The 22,532-nt window shown below is 48.2% G+C and overlaps 1 protein-coding gene across 3 annotated transcripts; it reads left to right on the forward strand.

Annotated features, from left to right (window-relative positions):
- The first annotated feature begins 9,746 nt into the window (after window positions 1–9,746).
- ZBED4 (zinc finger BED-type containing 4) lies at window positions 9,747–22,135 on the forward strand. Of its 3 annotated transcripts, XM_036430073.2 has the most exons (3): window positions 9,747–9,934; window positions 12,839–12,920; window positions 17,007–22,135. In XM_036430073.2, exon 3 carries the CDS (start codon window positions 17,336–17,338, stop codon window positions 20,858–20,860), a length of 3,525 nt encoding a protein of 1,174 aa, XP_036285966.1. In that variant the 5' UTR covers window positions 9,747–9,934; window positions 12,839–12,920; window positions 17,007–17,335; the 3' UTR covers window positions 20,861–22,135. The 3 variants fall into 3 exon arrangements, with proteins under 3 accessions (XP_036285966.1, XP_045434662.1, XP_045434663.1); XM_045578706.1 differs by lacking the exon at window positions 12,839–12,920; XM_045578707.1 differs by lacking the exons at window positions 9,747–9,934; window positions 12,839–12,920 and adding an exon at window positions 12,998–13,015.
- Window positions 22,136–22,532: the final 397 nt, after the last annotated feature.

Below are 22,532 nucleotides of genomic sequence, written 5' to 3' on the forward strand. Positions count from 1 at the left end.
CTGACTCTTCGCTTTTAATATACACTGAGTGGCCAGATTATTATAATCTCTGAAAGCATAATAATCTGGCCACTGTGTGTGTGTGTGTGTGTGTGTGTGTGTGTGTGTGTGTTAATTAGAGGCCCGGTGCATGAATCCGTGCATTGGTGGGGTCTGGCCAGGGGGAGGGGACATGGGCAGTTAGCCACCCTACCTTCTGGTTGAACTCCTGGTCGAGGGGACAATTTGTATATTAGCCTTTTATTATATAGGATATACACTGAGTGTATATGATTATTATGCGTTCAGAGATCATCATCATCTGGCCACTCAGTGTAAATCTAGTTATTGGCACAGTTTCAATAAAAACCAGTCCTTTTTAACAGCATGTAATTAGACAAATCAATTGTGCAACCAAGGCCTTACATGGCTGTAGTATTTGAAATATGAAATCTCGTGATTTCATATGGCCATCTCAGCTTCAGAACAAGGGATGTGGCATCTGTGTTGAACCAACGTTCACACAGCCCTCAGACCCACATTGGTCTTACAAGTGGTAAGGGAGACAGGACCTGCGGCAGACAGAAACACGCCTGCAGTCACACGCACCGCAGGCGAACCTGAAGAAGGTTGGTTTGGTTCGGCTTTGTAACCTGGGAAGAGAAGAGCAAACAAGAGACGTTAAAATCTCAGGCATCACAGAGGCCGAGTCCTACATTCCTTATGATGACATCTCCAGACAGAAGTTGAATTTCCGGCCTCTGTGTTGGGCAACACCATGTGGCTTAGACGTGCTGGCCCAACCGGAGGCCCCTGCATCTTAATTACCACTTCTAGGGCACCTGTGTGGATGAGTCAGGTCCAAACACAATAAGCCGAGCTTTCTGTGCTCAGAAGGAACCTTTGGAGATCATCATGGGGGCGGGGGTGGGGGCGCGATAAAAATGTTCCAGAACATGAAAAGGCAGCAGGATGGCAGTGGGTCCTTGGGGCAGGAGGCTGAGAGCTGTGCAGCAGACCTGCCTGGGAAGTCTTCTGATTCTCTGAGGCGCACTGAATGTGTTACTTCCTATTGATGGTGATTTCTTTTCAGCTCAGGGAGGGGAGATTTGTAGAAAACGATGGCTTGGGAAAGTGATTCCTGTCTGGAAGCAATGCCCAGCAGTAAATGGTACAAATGATTTCTGTCTGCAGAAAAGATTGCAGTCAGGAGAGGTTGCTGTTTTATGGCCCTGCGGAACAGTGGCTGGTTCTTAAACTAAATTAGCAAGTTTACTCAAGCAAGCTTTTTCATTTGCTACACACACTTCCCTCTCTCTCTCTCTCTCTCCAACCTTTTGAAGCAGCCTCGCCTTCATGCTGGTTTCCTCGTGAATGATTTGAATAAATCTTTGACACAGCCTTACTTTAGAGCCAGAGAGTCATATTTTTAACTTCTTGGAAATTGTGCTTTGACAGCTCCCGTGTCTAGCTGCCTCCTCGGCATCTCCTCTGGGACATCTAGGAGGCGTCTCACACTTGACATGCCAGAGATCTAGCACCTCCAAACTTCATCTCCAAACTTCTCCTCGCCTGTCTTCCCCATCTGTTATGGGTTGAATTGTGTCCCCCGAAAGATATGTGGACACCCTAACCCCCAGAACCTGTGAATGTGACCCCCTTTGGGAATAGGGGCCGTACCTATTAAATAAAACAAAGTCATTCGTGACGGTTGTCCTGAGAAGAAAAGGGGAATGTGGACACAGACATACAAGGAGGAGGACATGCGATAACAGAGGCAGGGACCGGCAGGATGCAGCTCTAAGCCAAGGACCACCAGCCACCAGGAGCTGGGAGGGGCAGGAAGACCCTCCCATTCAGGTTTCAGAGGGGATGCAGCCCCGAGGACATCTGAGTCTCAGACTACCACCCCCCAGGACCATGAGACAAAAAAAATCTGTTTTGTTTTTTAACCACCCAGTCTGTGGTTCTTGGTTATGACAGTTACACCTTCTCAGTAGGTGGTGACTTCATGCTTCCTGAATGAGAGAGAATGCTTCCTGATCGTATCTGATGCAACAGCAAACCCTGTGGGCTCCCCTTGAAAATGTGTCCGAACCAGCCCCATGTCACCCCCTCCTCTGTTACTCCCTCAGGGTCAGTCAGTCCCCACCTCTCCCACCTGGCTATCTCAGTATTCTGACTAGTCTCTGTGCTTCACCAGGCACCTCTATGTTTTTTCTAGTCACAACAGCCCGAGGGATACCACCACTCCTGTTTTTAGAAGCTCCTTCAACTCAGCAACTGAAATAAACAACCAGCTTAAAAAAAAAAAATGAGTAAGGACTTGAATAGACACTTCTCCAAAGATATAAAATGGCCAATAATGCCCAGCCGATGTGGCTTAGTTGGTTGAGTATTGTCCCATGCACAGAGAGGTCACCAGTTCTATTTCTGATCAGGGTACATGTCTGGGTTGCATGCTCCATCCCCAGTGGGGGACATGCAGGAGGCAGCCAATTGATGTTTCTCTTTCATCAGTGTTTCTGTCTCTCTGTCCTTCTCCCTTCCTCTCTCCCTAAAAATCAACATAAACTTACTTTAAAATAAAATTACTGTCATAACAAGAACCAGGAAATTCAAAAGGAGAAAAAAAAACACAGATACCAACACTGAGATGAATCGGATGTTAGAACTATCTGACAGAGATTTTAAAACAACCATCAAAAAAAATTATCTGGAAACAAATTTTAAAAAAGAAAATTTTAGCAAAGAAACAAGTTATTAAAAAAAATGGAAATTATAGAACTGAAAAATACAATATACACCAAAATAAAAATTTTAAAAAAACTCCATGGCCTCCATAGAACACTTGATATGACAGCATAAAAATTCCATGAACTAGACGAAACCAGTTTGGCTCAGTGGATAGAGCGTCAGTCTGCAGACTCAAGGGTCCCAGGTTCGATTCTAGTCAAGGACATGTACATTGGTTACGGGCACATCTCCTCCAGTGGGGGGTGTGCAGGAGGCAACTGGTCGATGTTTCTCTCTCATTGATGTTTCTAGCTCTCTATCCTTCTCCCTTCCTCTCTGTGAAAAATCAATAAAATATATTTTTAAAAAAAAAGATTCCATGAATTAGAAAATAGAACAATAGTATTTCCCCAATCAGAAAAACAGAGATAAAATAAACTGAAAACATAAAATAACAAAGCTTCAGGAAACCGTGGGACTATAAAAAGAAAATTAACATTTGTATCGTTGGATCCTAGAAGGAGAGAAGAAAGCTTAAAACTGAAAAAGATATTTGAAGAACTAATGCCAGAAACAAATTTGGCAAAATACATAAACCTACACATTGAAGAAACCGAGCAAATCCCAAGCAAGATAAACTCAAATCTATGGCATGCATATAACCAACTTCTGAAAACTAGTGAAAAGGAAAACATCTTGAAAATGAACATAGAGAAGCAACACATTGCCTATAAGGGAAAAACCATTGGGATAACAGTGGATTTTTCATCAGAAACCACAAGGCCAAAAGGAAGTGACACATTTTTGAAGTGCTGAAAGGAAAGAACTGTCGACCATGAATTCTATATCTAGTGAAAATATGCTTCAGGCCAAAACTGGTTTGGCTCAGCGGTAGAGCGTCGGTCTGCGGCCTATAAGGTCCTGGGTTCGATTCCAGTCAAGGGCATGTACCTTGATTGCAGGCACATCCCCGGTAGGGGATGGGCAAGAGGCAGCTGGTCGATGTTTCTCTCTCATCGATGTTTCTAGCTCTCTATCTCTCTCCCTTCCTCTCTGTAAAAAATCAATTTAAAAAATATGTTAAAAAGAAAATATGCTTCAGGAACGAGGGGATGGGAATAAAAACACTCATAGACAAAAACAAAAACAAAAAACAAAAAAAAAAACCACACTAAAATAATTTATCACTAGCCGAACTTCCTATAAAGAATAGCTGAAGGAAACCCAGCCCATGTGGCTCAGTGGTTGGGTGTCAGCCTGTGAACTAGGAGATCGTGCAGGGTTCAATTCCCGGTCTGAGCACATGCCCATGGTTGCAGGCTCGATCCCCGATGCGGGGTATGCAGGAGGCAGCTGATGAATGATTCTCATCATTGATGTTTTTACTTCTCTCTCCCTTCCTCTCTGAAATCAATAAAAAATATATTTTAAAAATAGCTAAAAGAAGTTCTCAAACAGAAAAGAAAATATAACAGAAAACTTACAGCTTCAGGGAGTAAAGAAAAATGCTGGAATGGGTTAAAATAGGGGTAAATATAATAGATTATCCTTTTTATTTCAACTTTCTTAAATCATGTTGGATTATTGAAGCAAAACTCATAACTACCTAATATAAAATGAAATATATAAATAGAAAATATTTTAGATATCCATATTTTTTAAATGGGGGTGGGAAAGGAAACTAAGTGGAAGTAAGATTTCTACACTTTGCTCAAAGTGCTAAACTGAAATCTGTAGAATTTGATAACTTGTGCATGTATACTGCAATACCCAGAGAACTACTGAGAAAACTATTCAAAATGTTATACTCAAAAGCAGTATGAAAAAAATCAAAATAGAATTTTAAATAATGTTCAAGTATCCCACAGAAAGGCAAAGGAGGAGGAGGAGGAAGAGGACGAGGAGGAGGAGAAGGAGGGAATCAACAGAAAACAATAAAATGGCTGGCTAAAGTCCTAATATATCAAAACATGTAATGTCAATGTCCTAAATATACTGATTAAAACATAGATTGCCAGCCCTAGCTGGTTTGGCTCAGTGGATTGAGTGTCAGCCTGTGGACCGAAGGGTCCCAGGTTCAATTCCAGTTAAGGGCACATGCCTGGGTTGTGGCTTGATCCCCAGTGGGGGTTGTACAGAAGATAGCCGATAAATTATTCTCTCTCATCATTGTCTCTATTTCTTTCTACCTCTCCCTTCCTCTCTGAAATCAATTATATGGCAATTTGTGTGTGATATATATATATATCACACACAAATTGCCATAGTGGATTACAAAAAAACACGCAGCCCAACACATGCTATCTACAGGAAACTCACTTCATACATAATGACATAGGTAGGTTAAAATAAAATAATAGGAACTCACACAACTTAACAAAAGGGAGATAAACAATCCAATCAAATCTATCCCTCTCCCTTCCTCTCTGTAAAAAATCAATAATATATATGTATGTGTGTGTGTGTGTGTGTGTGTGTATATATATATATATATATATATATATATATATATATATATTTAAAAATGGGCAAAGTCCTAAATAGACACTTTTCAAAAGAGGACATACAGAAGGCCGAGAGACATAAAAAAATGCTCAAAGTCACTAATCACCCAAGAGAAGCAAATCAAAACAACAATGAGGTACCATCTCACACCTGTCAGAACGGCTATCGCCAACAAATCAACAAACAAGTGCTGGCGAGGATGCGGAGAATAAGGAACCCTCATGCAATGCTGGTGGGAATGCAGACTGGTGCAGCCACTGTGGAGAACAGCATGGAGTTTCCTCAAAAAATTAAAAATGGAACTCCCATTTTACCCAATAATCCCACTTCTAGGAATATATCCTGAGAAATCAGAAACACCAATCAGAAAGGATATATATACCCCTATGTTCATAGCAGCACAATTTACAATAGCTAAGATCTGGAAACAGCCCATATGCCTACCAGCGATGAGTGGATTAGAAAACTGGTACATCTACACGATGGAATACTACATTGATTTAAAAAAAAACAAAAAAACAAAAAACTCTTACCCTTTGCAACATCATGGATAGAACTGGAGAGCATCATACTAAGCTAAATAAGCCAGTTGGAGAACAATAAATATCACATGATCTCACTCATTTGTGGAATATAATGAACATAAACTGATGAAAATAGAGCCAAAGAAAAAAATATTTTAGAATATAATAGAAGTAATCTTTTATTTGCAGATTTTTAATATTTCCTACAACTTTTGGGCTATCATGCTGCATTAGTACAATTTTGATAATATTATTATACTTAGAATCCTTTTTTCTTGAAATATACATGTTTAATGCATGCAATATAATATTAAGATAGTTTTCTTGAGTAATTGGTGTTTATTGTATGTAACATTTTTATATTTAAAATTATTTGAAGTATTAAGGTTTATTGCATGTGACATTATTATATTAAAGATGGTCTTTCTTGAAATAATAAAAATAAGAATAAATAGTTGCAGGCACATCCCCAGCAGGGGGTGTGCAAGAGGCAGCTAATTGATGACTCTCTCATTGATGTTTCTAACTCTCTATTTCTCTCTCTTCCTCTCTGTAAAAAATCAATAAAATATATTAAAAAATAAGAATAAAAATAATAAATAAACAAACAAATAAATAAATAAGTTATAAGAAATACACATAACCTATATAATAAAAGAGTAATATGTAAATTAGCCATCACTCCACGGCAAAAATGGCGGCGCCCATAGCAGACGCTGGCTGCATCGCCCAGGCAACAGGAGCCCAGTATCTGCTGCTTGGCCAGAGGACTGTGAGCCGGACACTGCGCTCGCGTTGCCCGTGGTGTGAGCTCAGCGTCCAAGTCAAGGCTGTGCTCCGGGAGAGGAGGAGCCTGTGGAGCCGCGAGCCCAGAGTTTCTGGCCTGGCTTGCCGTGCTACGAGAAGGAAGAGGCATGTGGGGTGGCGAGCCCAGAGACTCAGTGCCCAGAGTCCACTTCCCGGCCGGCCCTGCAGCGGGAGGGGAGAAGCCTGTGGGGCCCCGAGCAGCGGCAGCCTGTGCCGGGGTCTCAGGCCGGCAGGGCCTTGCAGCTGAGCTGCACGATCCCCTGGCCACAGCAGCGGCCTGGGCTGGGGCCATGCACCAGCACCATGCGATCTCCCAGCGGCAGCTTGGGCTCTGGGGTCTTAGACCAGCAGGGCCTTGCATCCAAGTCGCTGGATCCCACAGCCGTGGCTGCAGCCTGGGCTGGGGTCTCAGGCTGGCAGGGCCTTGCAGCTAAGCCGCTCCATCCCCTGGCCACAGAGGCAGCCTGGGCTGGGGTCTCAGGCCGGCAGTGCCACGCACTCCCCGCCATGCGATCTTCAAAGCAGCGGTGGCAGCCTGGGCTGGGGCCGTGCACACTCACCTCGCGATGCCTGGCCAGGCTGAGGGGGCAGCCTGGGCTGGGGTCTCAGCTGGCCGGGGTTCGATCCCCTTCCAGCGGTGGCAGCCTGGGGTCACAACCATTGAGTCACACCAGCCAGGCAGATATAGAGGAATCTTAAATGTTTCTTTAAAAACTATATATATATTTTATTGACTTTTTATAGAGAGGAAGGGAGCGGGATAGAGAGCTAGAAACATCTGTGAGAGGGAAACATTGATCAGCTGCCTCCTGCACACTCCCCACTGGGTATGTGCCCCCAACCAAGGTACATGTTCGTGACCGGAACTGAACCGGGAACCCTTGAGTCTGCAGGCCAATACTCCATCTACTGAGCCAAACCAGTTAGGACTGCCCAATATGCTAAAGAAAAAAACCCTATCTAATAAAGAGGGAATATGCAAGGAAGGGCAGTTGGGAATGATCGGGATGGCAGGGAAGCGGTTAGGCATTGATCAGGCTGGCAGGCAGAAGCGGTTAGGGGCAATCAGGAAGGCAGGTAGGCAAGTAGTTGGGAGCCAATAGTCCTAGATTGTGAAAGGGATGTCTGACTGCCCCCCAGGGGTCCCAGATTGGAGAGGGTGCAGGTTGGGCTGAGGGACACCCCCCCCCCATGCATGAATTTCGTGCACTGGGCTTCTAGTTTAATATGTATAGGAATACAGGTAAAACTGGGAAGTGGGAACAAGATGAAGGCTTGTATCAATGTCAATGTCCTGGCCGTGATCTTCTACTGTTTTATAAAAGCTTACCTCTGAGGAAGTAGCCAACATGCACGAGGGTGCTTTCTGTGTTATGTCTTAGAATTGCATGTTTCTCCATAAAATTTCCAATTAGCCCTGGCTGGTCTGGCTCAGTGGATATAGCCTTGGCCTTGGATTGAAGGGTCCTGGGGCCGATTCTGGTCAGGGCACACGCCCGGGTTGTGAGCTCAATTCCTCTGTGAGGGGTGTGCAGAAGGCAGCCAATCAATGATTCTCTTTCATCATTAATGTTTCTCTTCCCCCCTTCCTCTCTGAAATCAATAAAAACATATTTAAAATTTTCTTTCAATTAAAAAAATTCTACAGCTAGGAATTATTTCTTTTTTGTTGTTATTATTATTGGTTTTAGTTTTTTTGTTACTCACCAGAGGTTATTTTTTCTATAGCTTTTCAGAGAGAGTGGAAGGGAGAGAGGAGAGAGACACATCAATGTGTCTCACCTTGATTAGTTGCCTCCCATACTCTCCCCAACCAGGGTGGGGATCAGACCTGCAACTCAGGTACGTGCCCTTAACTGGAATGGAACCCACAATCCTCCTGTGCTCAGGCAGAGGCTCTAACCACTGAGCACACTGGCCAGGGCAGAAATTATTATTTTTAAAAATATATATATTTTATTGATTTTTCACAGAGAGGGAGAGGGATAGAGTTAGAAACATCTATCAGCTGCCTCCTGCACACCCCCTACTGGGGATGTGCCCACAACCAAGGTACATGCCCTTGACCGGAATCGAACCTTTCAGTCCACAGGCCCACACTTTATCCTCTGAGACAATGCGGTTAGGGTCAGGTAGGTGTTTTACGGGAAAACGGCAGATTAGAAGAGATTACACACTAACATCTTTTCTGTAATCCACCAGCTTGTCTATGAAACCTGGGAGAGCTTTTATGGAAACATCGAATGTGTTCCCTGCGATCCTCCCGCTGAGGCGAGTGAGCGAATTCTAATCATCACAAGGACGTGTAACATGAGCACATTCACCCTATTTCATACAACGTGAGCTGTAGTCCAACCAGGAAGCCAAAACGGGTCTCTGAGGCGAGGTCCGCCTGGAGAACGTCTCTGGCCCCACAGACACGTGCACCAAGGATGGCACATCCCACGTCGACTTCTGACCCGCCCTGACGGACTGGCTGGGGTCCTGGCGGCCAGCACCTGGGGCTCCCCCTGAGGGGCTGCTCAGGAGCAACCCACCGCTCCAAAGCCTCGCGTGGGGGTCTTTCCATCGCAGTCCCCGCGAACGAGGCCGCGCATGGGAGCCCCTGATCGCCTTTAGACGGAAAGGCTCAGGTGCCCCCAGCACATGGCACCCAGCACCTGATCGCCCTGGAGGGAAAGGTTCAGGTGCCCCCAGCACGTGATCGCCTTCGATGGAAAGACTTAGGTGCCCCCAGCACGTGGCACCCAGCACCTGATCGCCCTGGAGGGAAAGGCTCAGGTGCCCCCAGCACGTGGCTGCCAGGCCTCGGAGCTCCGGTGCCAGAGGCGGGATGCTGAGCGCCGTTTCCAGGTGAGTGGCCTCCGGGCGCAGCGTCACCGGCGGAGGGCACGCGGGGCAGGTCTCCCGCGGGTGGGCGTCGCGTCCCCAAGGCCCGCCGGCTGGGTGCGGGCCGGCAGCCGGGAACCCGCCAAAGGGCCGCGGCGAGAGCACAGCTGCCCGGCCCGCGCTGGGTCCTCCAGGAACATTGCGGACTGCGCCTGCGCGGCCGGCCGCCAACCGAGACGGGGCTGAGCGCCTGCGCAGTCCGCCCTGGGCCCTCCTGTCAGCGGCACCCGGAGCGCGTCGCGGAGCAGGGTCCCCGTGCGCACTGCGCCTGCGCGCCACGGCCCCGCCCCCGGCCCCGCCCCGCGCCGCGCGGGGCCCTGGGAGGGAGCAGCGTCCGGCGGCGTCGCGGCGGGCGGGTGGCGGGCGGCGGCGGCGGCGGCGGCGGCGGGAGGGCCGCGGGGCAGACAAAGCCGCGGCCAATGAATGGGAGCGCGTCCGCCTGCGCGTCCGCGGCCCGCAGACCGCGGGGCCCGCCGCCCAGCCCTGCGCCCGCGGTGAGTGCGCGGACCGAGCCGGCCCCGCCTCAGCCGCGAGCTCGCGCCCCGCACGGCCGTCGTGGCGCCGTCGGGGCCGGGCTGGGGTCGGGGCGGGGGTCGGGGCGGGGGTCGGAGGTCGGGCCGGGCCGCGCCGCCGCGATGCTGTGTGCGCCGGGCGGGGCCGGGCGGGGCCGGGCGGGGGCCGGGGGACGCGGCTGTCGGGGCCTGGACCCCGCCCGGCCGCCACTGGGCCGCGGTCCTCAGCCCCGCCCGCCCGCCCGGCCCCGCTGACAGCGGGCGGCGCGGAGACCGGGGCCGCACGGCCGCCGGGGCGCGGGTCCCGGGCCGGGCGGTGTGGACGGGCCCCTGAGGGGTGAGGTGGGGCCGCCGCCCCGCGGGAGCGGACGCCGGTGGCCGGTGCGGACCGCGGGCCGCGGGGCGGCGCCTCCGCAGATGTGCCCGCGGGGCCGCGGGGACGGTGCCCCCGCGCGGCTCAGCGCCGACGCGAGTGTCGTTTGTGCGGGTCCGGCCGCCGGGGCCACGGGGACGGAAGTCACCGAGCGGAGGGCGCGCGGGTGGGCGGGCGGCTGTCCCGGGCCGGCGGCTGGGCGGCTCCGCCCGCGGGGACAGGTGTGATCCGGGTCTTTGGAGGCACCGGCCCGTCAGCGCCGCCAGCGCCGGACACACTGAGTTTTGGGGACTTTTCTGCAGATATTTCACTTCCACCGGCATTTCCAGGACCGTGATCGGCAAACCCCGGCTCGCGAGCCACATGCGGCTCTTTGGCCCCTTGAGTGTGGCTCTTCCACAAAATACCACGGCCTGGGCGAGTCTATGTTGAAGAAGTGGCGTTAGGAGCAGTTTAAGTTTAAAAAACGTGGCTCTCAAAAGGAATTTCAATCGTCCTGGTGATATTTGGCTCTGTGGACTGATGAGTTTGCCGACCACTGTAGGAAGCAGAGGCGATGAGGGCATTGCTGGGACATGCTTAAGCTTTCCAGCGTCCTGTGTGTTTCTAGGTATGACCATTCACGTTAATTAATAAAAATATGAATCAGCGCTGGCTGGTGTGGCTCAGTGTTTAGAGCATGGCCCAGGCACCAAAGGGTCCCAGGTTTGATTCCCCATTTGATCCCCAGCTCTGATCAGGGGTCAGGGAGATCTCAGGGTGCATATGGGAGGCAACCAATCCAGGAGTCTCACATGGATGTTTCTCTCTCTCTCTCTTTCTCTCTCTCTCTCTCTCTCTCTCTCTCTCTCTCTCTCTCTCTCTCTCTTTCTTTCTCCCTCTTTCTCCCTCTCTCTCCCTCCCTCCCTCCTTCCCTCCCTGCCTCCCTCCACTTCATTCCCCCTCTCCCTCCCTTCCAGTCTCTCTAAAAGAATCAATGGGGAAAAGTATCCTTTGGTGAGGAATAAACAACAAAATTATGCATCTATATAAACCAAATCGCTAAGCATAGTTTCAGATGTGTTTCCCATCGCTGCTGTTTACTAGGCCTGAATCAGCTCAAAGTCATTCGTGTGCCCCTTTCCTCCTCTGTGACCTCACCACCTCCATCGCCGAGCCCCACGCTCCCTCCCTGTGCCGTCTTCCCATTCTGGGGAGCACAGGCACCTCTGGGAGCCGCGCCCACCTCACCGGGCCTTCGGGAGAAGCTGCTTTTTAACGCGTTCTCCTGCCTGTAAAAAGGGGAAGTTGTTTGTTTAGAAGTTGGCTGGTCAGATCCAGTGCACAGTTTTCAATAATCCTTTAGACTTTAATGAGGCCAGTGTGCTAAATAAAGCAAGGACATCTCTGTGACTTGTACTATAGAAACACTAATGTTTGATGTTTTCTCAGTCCCAGTGATAAAAGGAGGGCACTAGGAAGGACTTAGTAGGACTTTCATTCTAGTGCCATGAATGAGCCAGATTCCAATGACGCATTAATTTTGGTGATGAAACAAAGTTGTCTGGGAGAGGAATCTGCTTAGGGGTTTGGCAGAGGCTCGGAGGGTTCCCACTGGGCTGTCCACGGGGATGTGCCAGCTGTAGCTTTAGGTTTTGTCTGCTTGTCATGATGGACATTTTCTCGGGGAAAGCTCTAGGACAAGTTAGAGATGGTCCACATAGCTTCACAAAGTTTCAAAGGACACAGTTCATCTGCATTGGAAGGAAGCTCAGACTTTTAGCCCACTGACTATTTGTCACTAGTTCAGTTATACTCTGTTCTTTAATGCACATGAGGAGGTTCGAATGCAACTCAAGCTGTGCAAAGAATATTCTTAGCACCTTGGAGAAAGATTTTTTAGTAAATTATCAGGGTTGACTGAACGCTATGCAAAGCAGGTGCTCTGCAGTATTTGCTCTGTGAAGGAAGTGTGTTGGCCCTCGGGGGATTCCACATCTGCTGACGGGTGAGAAAACACGTTCCTGCCAACGTACACTCTGGACTTGGGCCTGTGATGCCGCGTGTGCCTGGCTGGACATGTCACCGTCCCAAACAATGCATTGTAGCTACCGTTGGCATCGCATTAGCTGGAGTAAGGTGCTTTACAGGCTGATTCTTCAACAACAGGGCTTTGGACTGTGAGGGCTCACTTATATGTGGATTTTCCCCAGTAAATACTATCAATGTATTTTCTCAAGTTTTTCTTAACATTTTCTCTATTGTAAGAAAACAATGTACAAATACATGGATAGACTGTGTGAGTGGGCTATTTCTGTTACTGGTAAGGTTTCCAGGCAATAGTAGGCTACTAATAGTTAACTTGGCAGAGTCAGAAGTCATATGTGATTTTTGACTGCTGGGTGGGGATGGGAGTCAGCAGTACTATGCCCTTACTGTAAGGGACGTGAGCATGCTGGAGTTTGGTACCCGAGGTGGGTCCTGGCACCCATCCCCCATGGGCATCAAGGGGTGATTGTGTGTATCTGTTTCAGGTCCCTGCCCCTCGGGGCTGTCGGAGAGGGACCACCCCGATGGGGAAGTGGAGCTGTGGGCGCGTGAAGAGCAGTGATCATGGTCAGTGTGGTCCCTGACGTGGTACTCGCTGGGCTGCAGCCCCCGCAGTCTGGCCTCTTCTGTGTGAGGATTGCCTGGTGGGGGAACCAGAGTGGGTGAGTGACATGGGCCCCGAGGTGGCACAGACCAAGAGCCCCCCATGTTGGGTAGGCGCTCGTTCACTCTGCCTGTTCTGGGTTTCCTTGTGAGTTTCTTTGCCCAAAACAAGTAGTTTCAGAGTCAGCAGCTGTCAGTATTCCAATTGCTCTTGGATTTTTAAGGCACTTCTTACCTGTCAGGAGTTGGCTTGAGCCACTGGAATCTATTGTTCCTATTTAGGTTTTGCGTTCTTTCTGAATCTGGCTGCCCCTGTATGTGCCCCGAAAAGTGGCACAGCTCCACGTGGTGATGCTGAGTGCTCCCCACGGTCCTCAGCGGCCGTCCTCTGCGCTGATGCCAGCTTTCTAATGCTGCCGCTCTGCTTCCTCTGTTCCTCATTCGTTATGTCCCTAAGACGGGACGTGGTGAAAGCTCTCCCTTTGTGACCACTTTTCAGGGGAAGCAATTGGCTGGAATATTCAGCTCCACGTTTTTATTCTTCCTTTTTCATTTCTTTCTTCTTCTTTTTGTATATATTTTATTGATTTTTTTTTTACAGAGAGGAAGAGAGAGAGTTAGAAACATCAATGAGAGAGAATCATCGATCGGCTGCCTCTTGCACACCCCCCACTGGGTATGTGCCTGCAACCAAGGTACATGCCCTTGACTGGAATCGAACCCAGGACCTTTCAGTCCGCAGGCCGACGCTCTATCCACTGAGCCAAACCGGTTTCAGCTAGTCTTCCTTTTTCTTTGAATATTAGTGCAAGCTAAGGATTTATTCATTATATTGTAATCTGTTAAAGTGTGTTTTTGATTTTGATTATAACTCGAATGAGTTGAGATCCCCTTCCCACCCAGCATCCTCTGGGAGCACTTCCTTTTGGACCTTGCCTTCCTTTCCCACACTTGGGAGCCATTCCTCCAGAGGCGTTGGCTCCTTTCAGTGCATAAAGGTGCATCAGACCAAGCTCTGGTGTCAGATGTGTCACTATGTTCGTCTGTGAGCACTTCTCTGCTGTGAGCACCTCTCTGGTGGACAGAGCTAGGAAACATATTTTATTTTATTTTTTAAATATATTTTATTGATTTTTTACAGAGAGGAAGAGAGAGGGATAGAGAGTTAGAAACATCGATCAGCTGCCTCTTGCACACCCCCTACTGGGGATGTGCCCGAAACCAAGGTACATGCCCTTGACCGGAATCAAACCCGGGACCTTTCAGTCCGCAGGCCGACGCTCTATCCACTGAGCCAAACTGGTTTCGGCTAGGAAACATATTTTAAACATCATGAGTTCATACTGATATTTTTAGTACACATTTAAAATCAGTTTTACTTAAATTCTTTGATTTTTTTGTTTGTTTTTTTGTTAATCTTCACCTGAGGATTTTTTTTTTTTTTTTTTTTTTTTTTTTTGCTTCTTAGAGAGCCTGAAAGGGAGGAAGGAATGAAGGGAGAGGAGAGAAAATGAGAGCGAGAGAGAAATATCGATGTGAGAGAGACACATTGATTTGCTGCTTTCCCACCCGCCCCCACTGGGACCAGAGTTCAAACCTGCAACTGAGGTACATGATCTTGACGGGGAATCAAACCCAGGACCCTTTGGTACAAGGGCTGATGTTCTAACCACTGACCAACACCAGCAAGAACAATTTCTTGAATTTGTAAAATTTGTACCATTTTTCTATTCTGAAAATCTTGATTCTTCATACCATTGACATAATTACTTCTTTTATGCTAAAATGTACATAAAATTGCTAACTTATAATACTGTGTTACCTCTACTACTACTAGGAAAGTGTTAAGTGTTTTTGTTTTAAAGTTCTTTTTGTCCTTAATATACACAGTTGACTGTGAGTAATATAGGGGTTGGGAGCAACGACCCCATGCAGTTGAAAATCCACGGATAACATTGGATTCCCCCAAAACTTAGTTGGCTCTTGGTATCCATAGGGAGTCTGTTCCAGAACACACACACACACACACACACACACACACACGAATGCTCTCAGGTTCCCTGTATAAAATGGTGTAGATCAACACATACAGTGGCCCTTTGTATTCATGGACTCCCAACTACAGATCAGAAATACGACTATAGCTATTTATTGATTAAAAATCCACTTATAAGTGGACCTGTGCAGTTCAAATCTGTATTTAGTCACCTGTGTCCTCCTTAGGATGAATAAAGTACCATGTTTAAAAGCCCTTCATGGCCCTAACCGGTTTGGCTCAGTGGATAGAGCATCGGCCTGTGGACTGAAGAGTCCCAGGTTCAATTCCCATCAAGGGCATGTACCTTGGTTGTGGGCACATCCCTAGTAGGGGGTGTGCAGGAGGCAGCTGATTAATGTTTCTAACTGTGTATCCCTCTCCCTCTCTGTAAAAAATCGATAAAATATATGTATATATTTTTAAAAAGCCCTTCATGAATATTCTTTTGTTATTGTTACTAATCTTCACCAGAGGATAGTTTTTCCATTGCTTTTCAGAGAGAGTGGAAGCGGGGGTGAGGGTAGAGGGTGGGGGGGAAACAAACAATGAAGTGAGAGAGTTAAATCAATTGCCTCTCGAACTTGCCCTGACCAGGGAGCAGGGAACAAATCTGAAATCCAGGTACATGCTGTTGACCTGGAATCAAACCCACTAGCCTTTGGTACATGGGCCAACGCTGTAACCACTGAACCACCAGCCAGGGTGATGAATACTCTGTGTGTGGTTTCTCCCTCTGCCTTCCCCTCTCTCTCAAATTAATAGCATATCCTCAGGATAGGATAAAAAATAAAGATTTTGCTGGCTCCCCAGAATTCTGCAATGTGTCCTGTCCGTCACATCTCCCTCCCTCCTTCCTGACAAAAGTAACTGCTGACCTCACTTTATGGCAGTTACCCGCTTCTTCAGAGTCTCTTGGGTGAAGAGTGCACGTCCACGTAGTAAAGAGTTGCCTGGTCACATGATACTTAAGTCTCTATCATCTTTCACCTCCACGGACATGATTTGGGGAGGAGGCCTGTGGTTGGACCCATATTCCTCACTCTAGATTTTGCTGGTCGTGGTCCTCGGGTGAGTGTTCTTGTGTCCTTGGTTCCCTGCAAGTCTGTAGTTGCTCTAGAAGCTTAACCATATTCAGGTGTGACCTCTGGTGAGTCTCCTTCATGAGGGTGTGATGTGGTTCTGTGTGGAGGCTCTGAGGTGGGCATCTCGTTTGGATGTTGGCAGGCAGTGAAGCACATGCCTGTGTGCTCTCTGCCATGAGAAGGTGTGAAACGAGATGTTGGGCTCAGTCCCTGAGGGTGCCTGGTTCATGAGCTGGACTTCCAGCAAGAGAAGTCTGTCCTTCCCCATATCTGGTTATCTAATGTCAATGCTCACATCTCAAACTGAAGATCAGTGTGTAATCCTGTCTCTCCTTCAATTTTCAAAATAATGAATCATTTTTCTATCATCTTCCAAAGGTGGCCATTTGATTTTATTTTGGTATTATAAACTCATAGATTTAAACATATTGGGTGAGTTTTAAGCAGGGACCTCCTTGTCTGCATGACATTCAGTGTTTAGTCTGTGAATTGGTTGTTTCAGAGTTTAGCTGCAGGCTTCTTAGCTCCTAATTGATGTGTCCTTTCTGATAGCAAAGGGGAATGAAATTGATTTCAGAGAGTTCAGCTTTGCTGATTATAGGAGCAGCAGGTGCCTCCAATACATGGCTGGAGGGTGAAGCATCAACTCTAGCCCAAACCAACCTCTGTATGACATGGAGGGTTTTTTCTGTGTTGCCCCAATCCTTTATTAATAGATTGTTCGATTTTAAATTCCTGCTTTCATTTTCTTTTCTAGTTTTAAAGCATTTTGAAAAAGCGGCTTTTAAAAAGTTAAAGAATGAGCTTTTTTATTTTAATTTACCATTATAGGATTTTTTTTCTATGCAGATTGAGACTGATAGGTCCCTGGCACTACAGGGCTTGAAATGTGTAAATTAGTTGTGTTTGACCTGATTTCATCTTTTGTAGGTAATGCTGGACCATCAAGATGACGGCAATCCTGTTTCCAAGGCAACAAGCAGGTCTGCACAGCATGAATTTGCACCTGCACCAAGAAGTACTTCATATAACTCCTGGAAAGCAGTGGTCTGCACCCTGAGGTGATGTGCTCCTGAGTTACATATTCTGTTTTCCAGTAAAATGTAGGATTAGCCGTATACATGAACATCCTGAAAGATATAATTATTTTGAAAACACTGAAGATAATGCATGTCTGGGGGCAAATGGAGAACTTGGATCATTTTCTTACCAACCTAAGATAGCAACAGATGACAAAGCCAGAATAGTTATGGTGAGTCATGGAGAAGAACCAGGAAACCCATCCCCCCAAAGGGGATGGTGACTTTGTGTCTGATAAAATAAATTTTAAAATAGAAGAGGAAAATGATGGAATTCCAAATCACAGTCTGGAAAGCGTGGCATTTAAGATTGAACAAGAGGACAGGAAAGCAGCTGGCAGTGGTGATGAGCAGGCAGAGATCAGAGAAGCAAGCTACAGCTGTAAGCCCCCGGGAAAGTGTTTCCCTGCTGACCAGGAGGACGACTACGGGGCCCTGTTCTCACAGTACAGCAGCACGCTGTACGATGTTGCCATGGAAGCTGTGACGCAGAGCCTCCTATCCAGCCGCAGCATGAACTCCAGGAAGAAGTCTCCGGCCTGGAAACATTTCTTCATCTCTCCTCGGGACAGCACAAAGGCAGTGTGTGTGTACTGCATGAAAGAGTTCAGCCGCGGCAAAAACGAGAAGGACCTGAGCACAAGCTGTCTCATGCGGCACGTGAGGAGGGCGCACCCCACAGCACTCATCCAGGAGGAAGGCAGTGTGTCTACCCTGGCCTCCCTCTCCTCCCCTGCACTGGTGTTCCCTCCTCAGCCCATACCCCTGGGAGACCTGGGCACCGTACTGTCACCCATCAAACTTGTCCAGAAAATAGCCTCCAATGTCTCGTCTTCTGAGCAGGTGGCAGAGGAATCTGGATCTGCCCTATCTTCTGAAGAGGTCTCCTCTGATGTGTCCACCTCTGAGAAGTACAGGCAGGAAGAAGCCCTGATGGAGCCACCCCAAGCCCTCCCCACTCCCCAGCATGACGACTCCGCAGAGAGCGGGCCAGAAAAGAGCCTTCCACTTCCAAAGAGCACCTCTGGATCGCGCAGGTGGTCCGCAGTCTGGAAGCACTTCTACCTGTCACCTCTGGACAGCTCCAAGGCCGTGTGCATCCACTGCATGAGTGAGTTCAGCAGAGGGAAAAACGGGAAGGACCTGGGCACCAGCTGCCTCATCCGGCACATGTGGCGGGCACACCGCGCCATCGTGCTGCAGGAGAAGAGCAGGGGAGCATCCATGCCCCCACCCTACTCCACGCCCCCAACACTGCTGCCTGCCCTCCTGCCTCCTGAGAGAGATCCAAGCTTGGTGTCCTCATCACCAGGCAACGAAGTTCAAGAGCTCCCCTCGGCGTCCTCCTCCCCTGACCAGCTGACTGAGCAACTGCAAGCATATCTGAAGCCTAGGGATTCGCCAGTGGAAGATGCACCAGTGCTTTCATCCTCTGATGATGTGGGCGAGGCCTCGTTGGTGTCCTCCCCGGAGAAGCAGCAGGGTGATGGGTCGAGCCCTCACATGGGGGAATCTGGTGTTGTCTTCCAACAGAACCAAAAGGTGATGAAGAGACTGAAGTCGGAGGTCTGGCATCACTTTTCCCTCGCCCCCACGGACAGTCTGAAGGCAGTGTGCAGACACTGCGCCTGCGTCATCAGTCGAGGAAAGAAGGGTGATGTGGGCACCAGCTGTTTGATGAGACATCTCTACAGGCGCCACCCAGACGTTGTTGGGAACCAAAAGGGCCTCCTGGAGGCTGGTTTGGCCAATCCTCCGTACAACACCTCGGCCTCCACAGAAACTCCCTCCAGATTAACTGACCTTCCATCCGTGGTTACCAAAAGCAGTCCAGTTCTGTTTCCCGTTCACAGCAAAAAGACCTCCAAGCTGTGGAATCACTTTTCTGTCTGCTCTGCAGACCCCACTAAGGTCGTGTGCTTGCACTGTGGCCGGACGATAAGCAGGGGCAAGAAGCCCACTAACCTGGGCACCAGCTGTCTTCTGAGGCATCTGCAAAGGTTCCACGGCAGCGAGCTGAAGACCGATGGCCCCAAGACCGTGCTGCCCTCTTCTCCAGGCGTCAGTGTGCCCCTGAGTGCAAAACTGTCAGGAGCTTCCTCCTTTGACGACACTGGTGAGAAGTTGTATGATTCTCATCCAGTTGCCAAAAAGATAACAAGTCTCATAGCTGAAATGATTGCACTTGACCTTCAGCCATATTCTTTTGTTGATAATGTTGGCTTTAACAGGCTGCTCGAATACTTGAAACCTCAGTACTCTCTGCCCTCCCCTTCCTACTTTTCCAGGACAGCTATCCCCGGAATGTACGATAATGTGAAACAGATCATTATGTCACACCTTAAGGAGGCTGAGAGTGGTGTGGTCCACTTCACGTCTGGAATATGGATGAGTAACCAGACCCGGGAGTACCTGACACTCACTGCTCACTGGGTCTCCTTTGAGTCATCAGTCCGACCTCACTGTGAGGACCACCACTGCTCAGCACTGTTAGACGTGTCACAGATTGACTGCGACTATAGCGGCAACAGCATTCAGAAGCAGCTGGAATGTTGGTGGGAGGCCTGGGTGACCTCCACTGGCCTTCAGGTTGGCATTACAGTGACTGACAATCCCAGCATAGGAAAGACGCTGAATGAAGGGGAGCACTCCAGCGTGCAGTGCTTCAGTCACACGGTGAACCTCATTGTCCACGAGGCCATTAAAAGCCAGAGAATGGTGCAGAACTTACTGAGCATCGCTCGGAAGATATGTGAGCGGGTGCTGCGCTCTCACGCAGCAAAAGAGAAGTTGGCAGAGCTGCAGAAGGAGTATGAGTTGCCGCCCCACCATCTTATTCAGGATGTCCCGTCCAGATGGAACACGTCGTTCCACATGCTCGAGCGGCTCATTGAGCAGAAGAGAGCCATTAACGAGATGTCCATCGAGTGTAACTTCAGGGAACTGATCAGTTGCGACCAGTGGGAGGTCATGAAATCTGTGTGTCATGCGCTGAAGCCCTTTGACGCTGCGAGTCGGGAGATGAGCAGCCACATGTCCACCCTCAGCCAGGTCATCCCCATGATCCACATTCTGAACAGGAAAATTGAGATGCTGTTTGAGGAGACCATGGGCATCGACACCATGCTGAAGTCTCTGAAGGAAGCCATGGTGAGCCGACTGTCCGCCACCCTCCACGATCCCAGGTACATCTTTGCTACGCTGTTGGACCCTCGTTACAAAGCCACCCTGTTCTCCGAGGAGGAGGCGGAGCAGTACAAGCAGGATTTAATCAGGGAACTAGAAATGCTGAATTCTACCTCAGAGGACATACCTGTCTCCAATGGGTGTGCTCCAGGCTCCCCATCGACAGACTGCAGTGGGGACGAGAGCCTGTGGTCACTCATGGCCAAGATAAAAAAGAAAGGCCCAAGAGAAAAGATGAAGCTTCCTGAGGCCATGGTGCTTTCTTACCTGGAGGAGGAGGTGCTTGAACACAGCTGTGACCCACTTACCTACTGGAACCTAAAGAAGTCTGCCTGGCCAGGACTCTCAGCCTTGGCCGTCAGGTTTTTGGGTTGTCCCCCGAGTATTGTCCCTTCAGAAAGGCTGTTCAGCACTCCCACTGAGAACGGTAGCTTTGGCCAGTCCAGGTTCATGATGGAACATTTTGAAAAACTTATCTTTTTGAAAGTGAATCTTCCATTAATATATTTTCAGTATTGAAATCACAGTGGAGCCACCAGGCTACAGATGTTGTTGCTCTTTAGGCACCAGCTGTTTGGCACGGGCTGTTGGTTCGCACCAGTCGGTGCCAAGGAGGACATCAGACCAGGCACTCTCAGGTCCACACTGAGTTTCTCTGCAGTCTCACCGTAATGTCTCTATGTGCCTTACTCCTAGTCCTTCAAGCCAGGTACCGTGGTGTGTGTTTTTCGAAGCCACTAGAAATAGCCTGTCTTGTCAATTATGAGATATGGTGTTTAGGTTTTAATCCATAACTGTAATTGTTTTTAAAAGCTGGGGGTTAGTTATTTGTTTTACTAGAAAGACAGAAGATGTAAACAGTTTTATTCCACAGGCTTTTTATCCAGTTATGTAAGAACAACAAATCAGGTACTGTATTTTAGTTAAAAATTACTTTAATTGCAAGAAAGCAGCCTTTGTGGCTGTCAGATAAAATATGGAAATAGATGGAGTAGGAGCCATCCTGACTGAGTGGTTTTTACCTGCATCTCTGACATAATGTGAGGAGTGCAGAGAATATTGTGGAAGATGCTGTTCACTACAACAGAGATGTGGCATTTGAAGACAATACTAAACTTAAATGTATCATGGAATGTCAGTCACATAGTGCTGGTAAGAACTTCCCCATGTTGTGTTCGTGTTGAGGTTTCACTGGTCAGTTACATGGGAGACATCCTGACTCTTTAGAACGTGCTCCTTGCTACCTGTTGTCCAACACGTTTACAGCAGTTCTGGTGATTGAACCTCCAAGCTTCTGACTTAGTGTCTCTACTTTGAAACTATAGACTTCAAAATAGTGTCTCTATTTTGAAATGTGTGTAGTGCCCCCCCCCCCCATTGGTCAAATCACGTGTAAAATTCTTTTTAGAGGAGGTGGCTTGTTAACAGGGAAGAAGACTGTCACATGACAGTTGTAAGAGCAGCCTTCAGTGTTTCGTGACAATACGGAAGACTCAGTCATCACGGGTATTTTGGAATCCCAGGGACATCAGAATGAAATGCCAGTTGTCAGATTCTTTTAACAGTATGTCCTCAGTTTTTGCTTCAACATGTAGAAAAGGATCCCTTTTCTTATTTCATACCAATTAAATATTCTGGGTGAAACAAGTCACTCATTGCCTGTGCCCTTTTAGAAAAGTTGTTTCCTCAAAATACTGTACCTGTTATTATTCTCACTTTGCATTGACTATGTTTTGGTATATTTATAAATGGGGAACTCAGTTTCTAAAATTAAACTTTTTATTTGCAATTTTCCACTGTTGGAGTAGCTGGCTTTTTCTTCTTGGGATGATAAAGCAGTCATATCCTTTGGGTGCCAATGCACAGGGAAACCTCGTTCATGCAGCCCTTGAATTTGTACCTTAGTTCCAGATAGGACATAGGGAGGTGATGAAGTGGTCCTTCCAACAGTTTTCTGAGATGATGCTGACTTGTGTTGAGAATGATCGGTACGGACAGCTCCTAATGGTTGTCACGGAGACAGGCCCAGTGCCCATGCATAGTGCCTAAACAGAAGAGCCCATGGGCAGCCTCGTAATCGCCTTGTCCATGTAGCCTCTCCCGAGATGCTACGCGCAAATTCCCGAATCCAGCCTCTGTTCCGGGAGCACCAATTGGTGAGCCATGCTCATGTGATTTCTCCACAACTTAC

The sequence above is a fragment of the Pipistrellus kuhlii genome, unplaced genomic scaffold (assembly GCF_014108245.1).
Source record: "Pipistrellus kuhlii isolate mPipKuh1 unplaced genomic scaffold, mPipKuh1.p scaffold_m20_p_101, whole genome shotgun sequence".
Classification (NCBI taxonomy): domain Eukaryota; kingdom Metazoa; phylum Chordata; class Mammalia; order Chiroptera; family Vespertilionidae; genus Pipistrellus; species Pipistrellus kuhlii.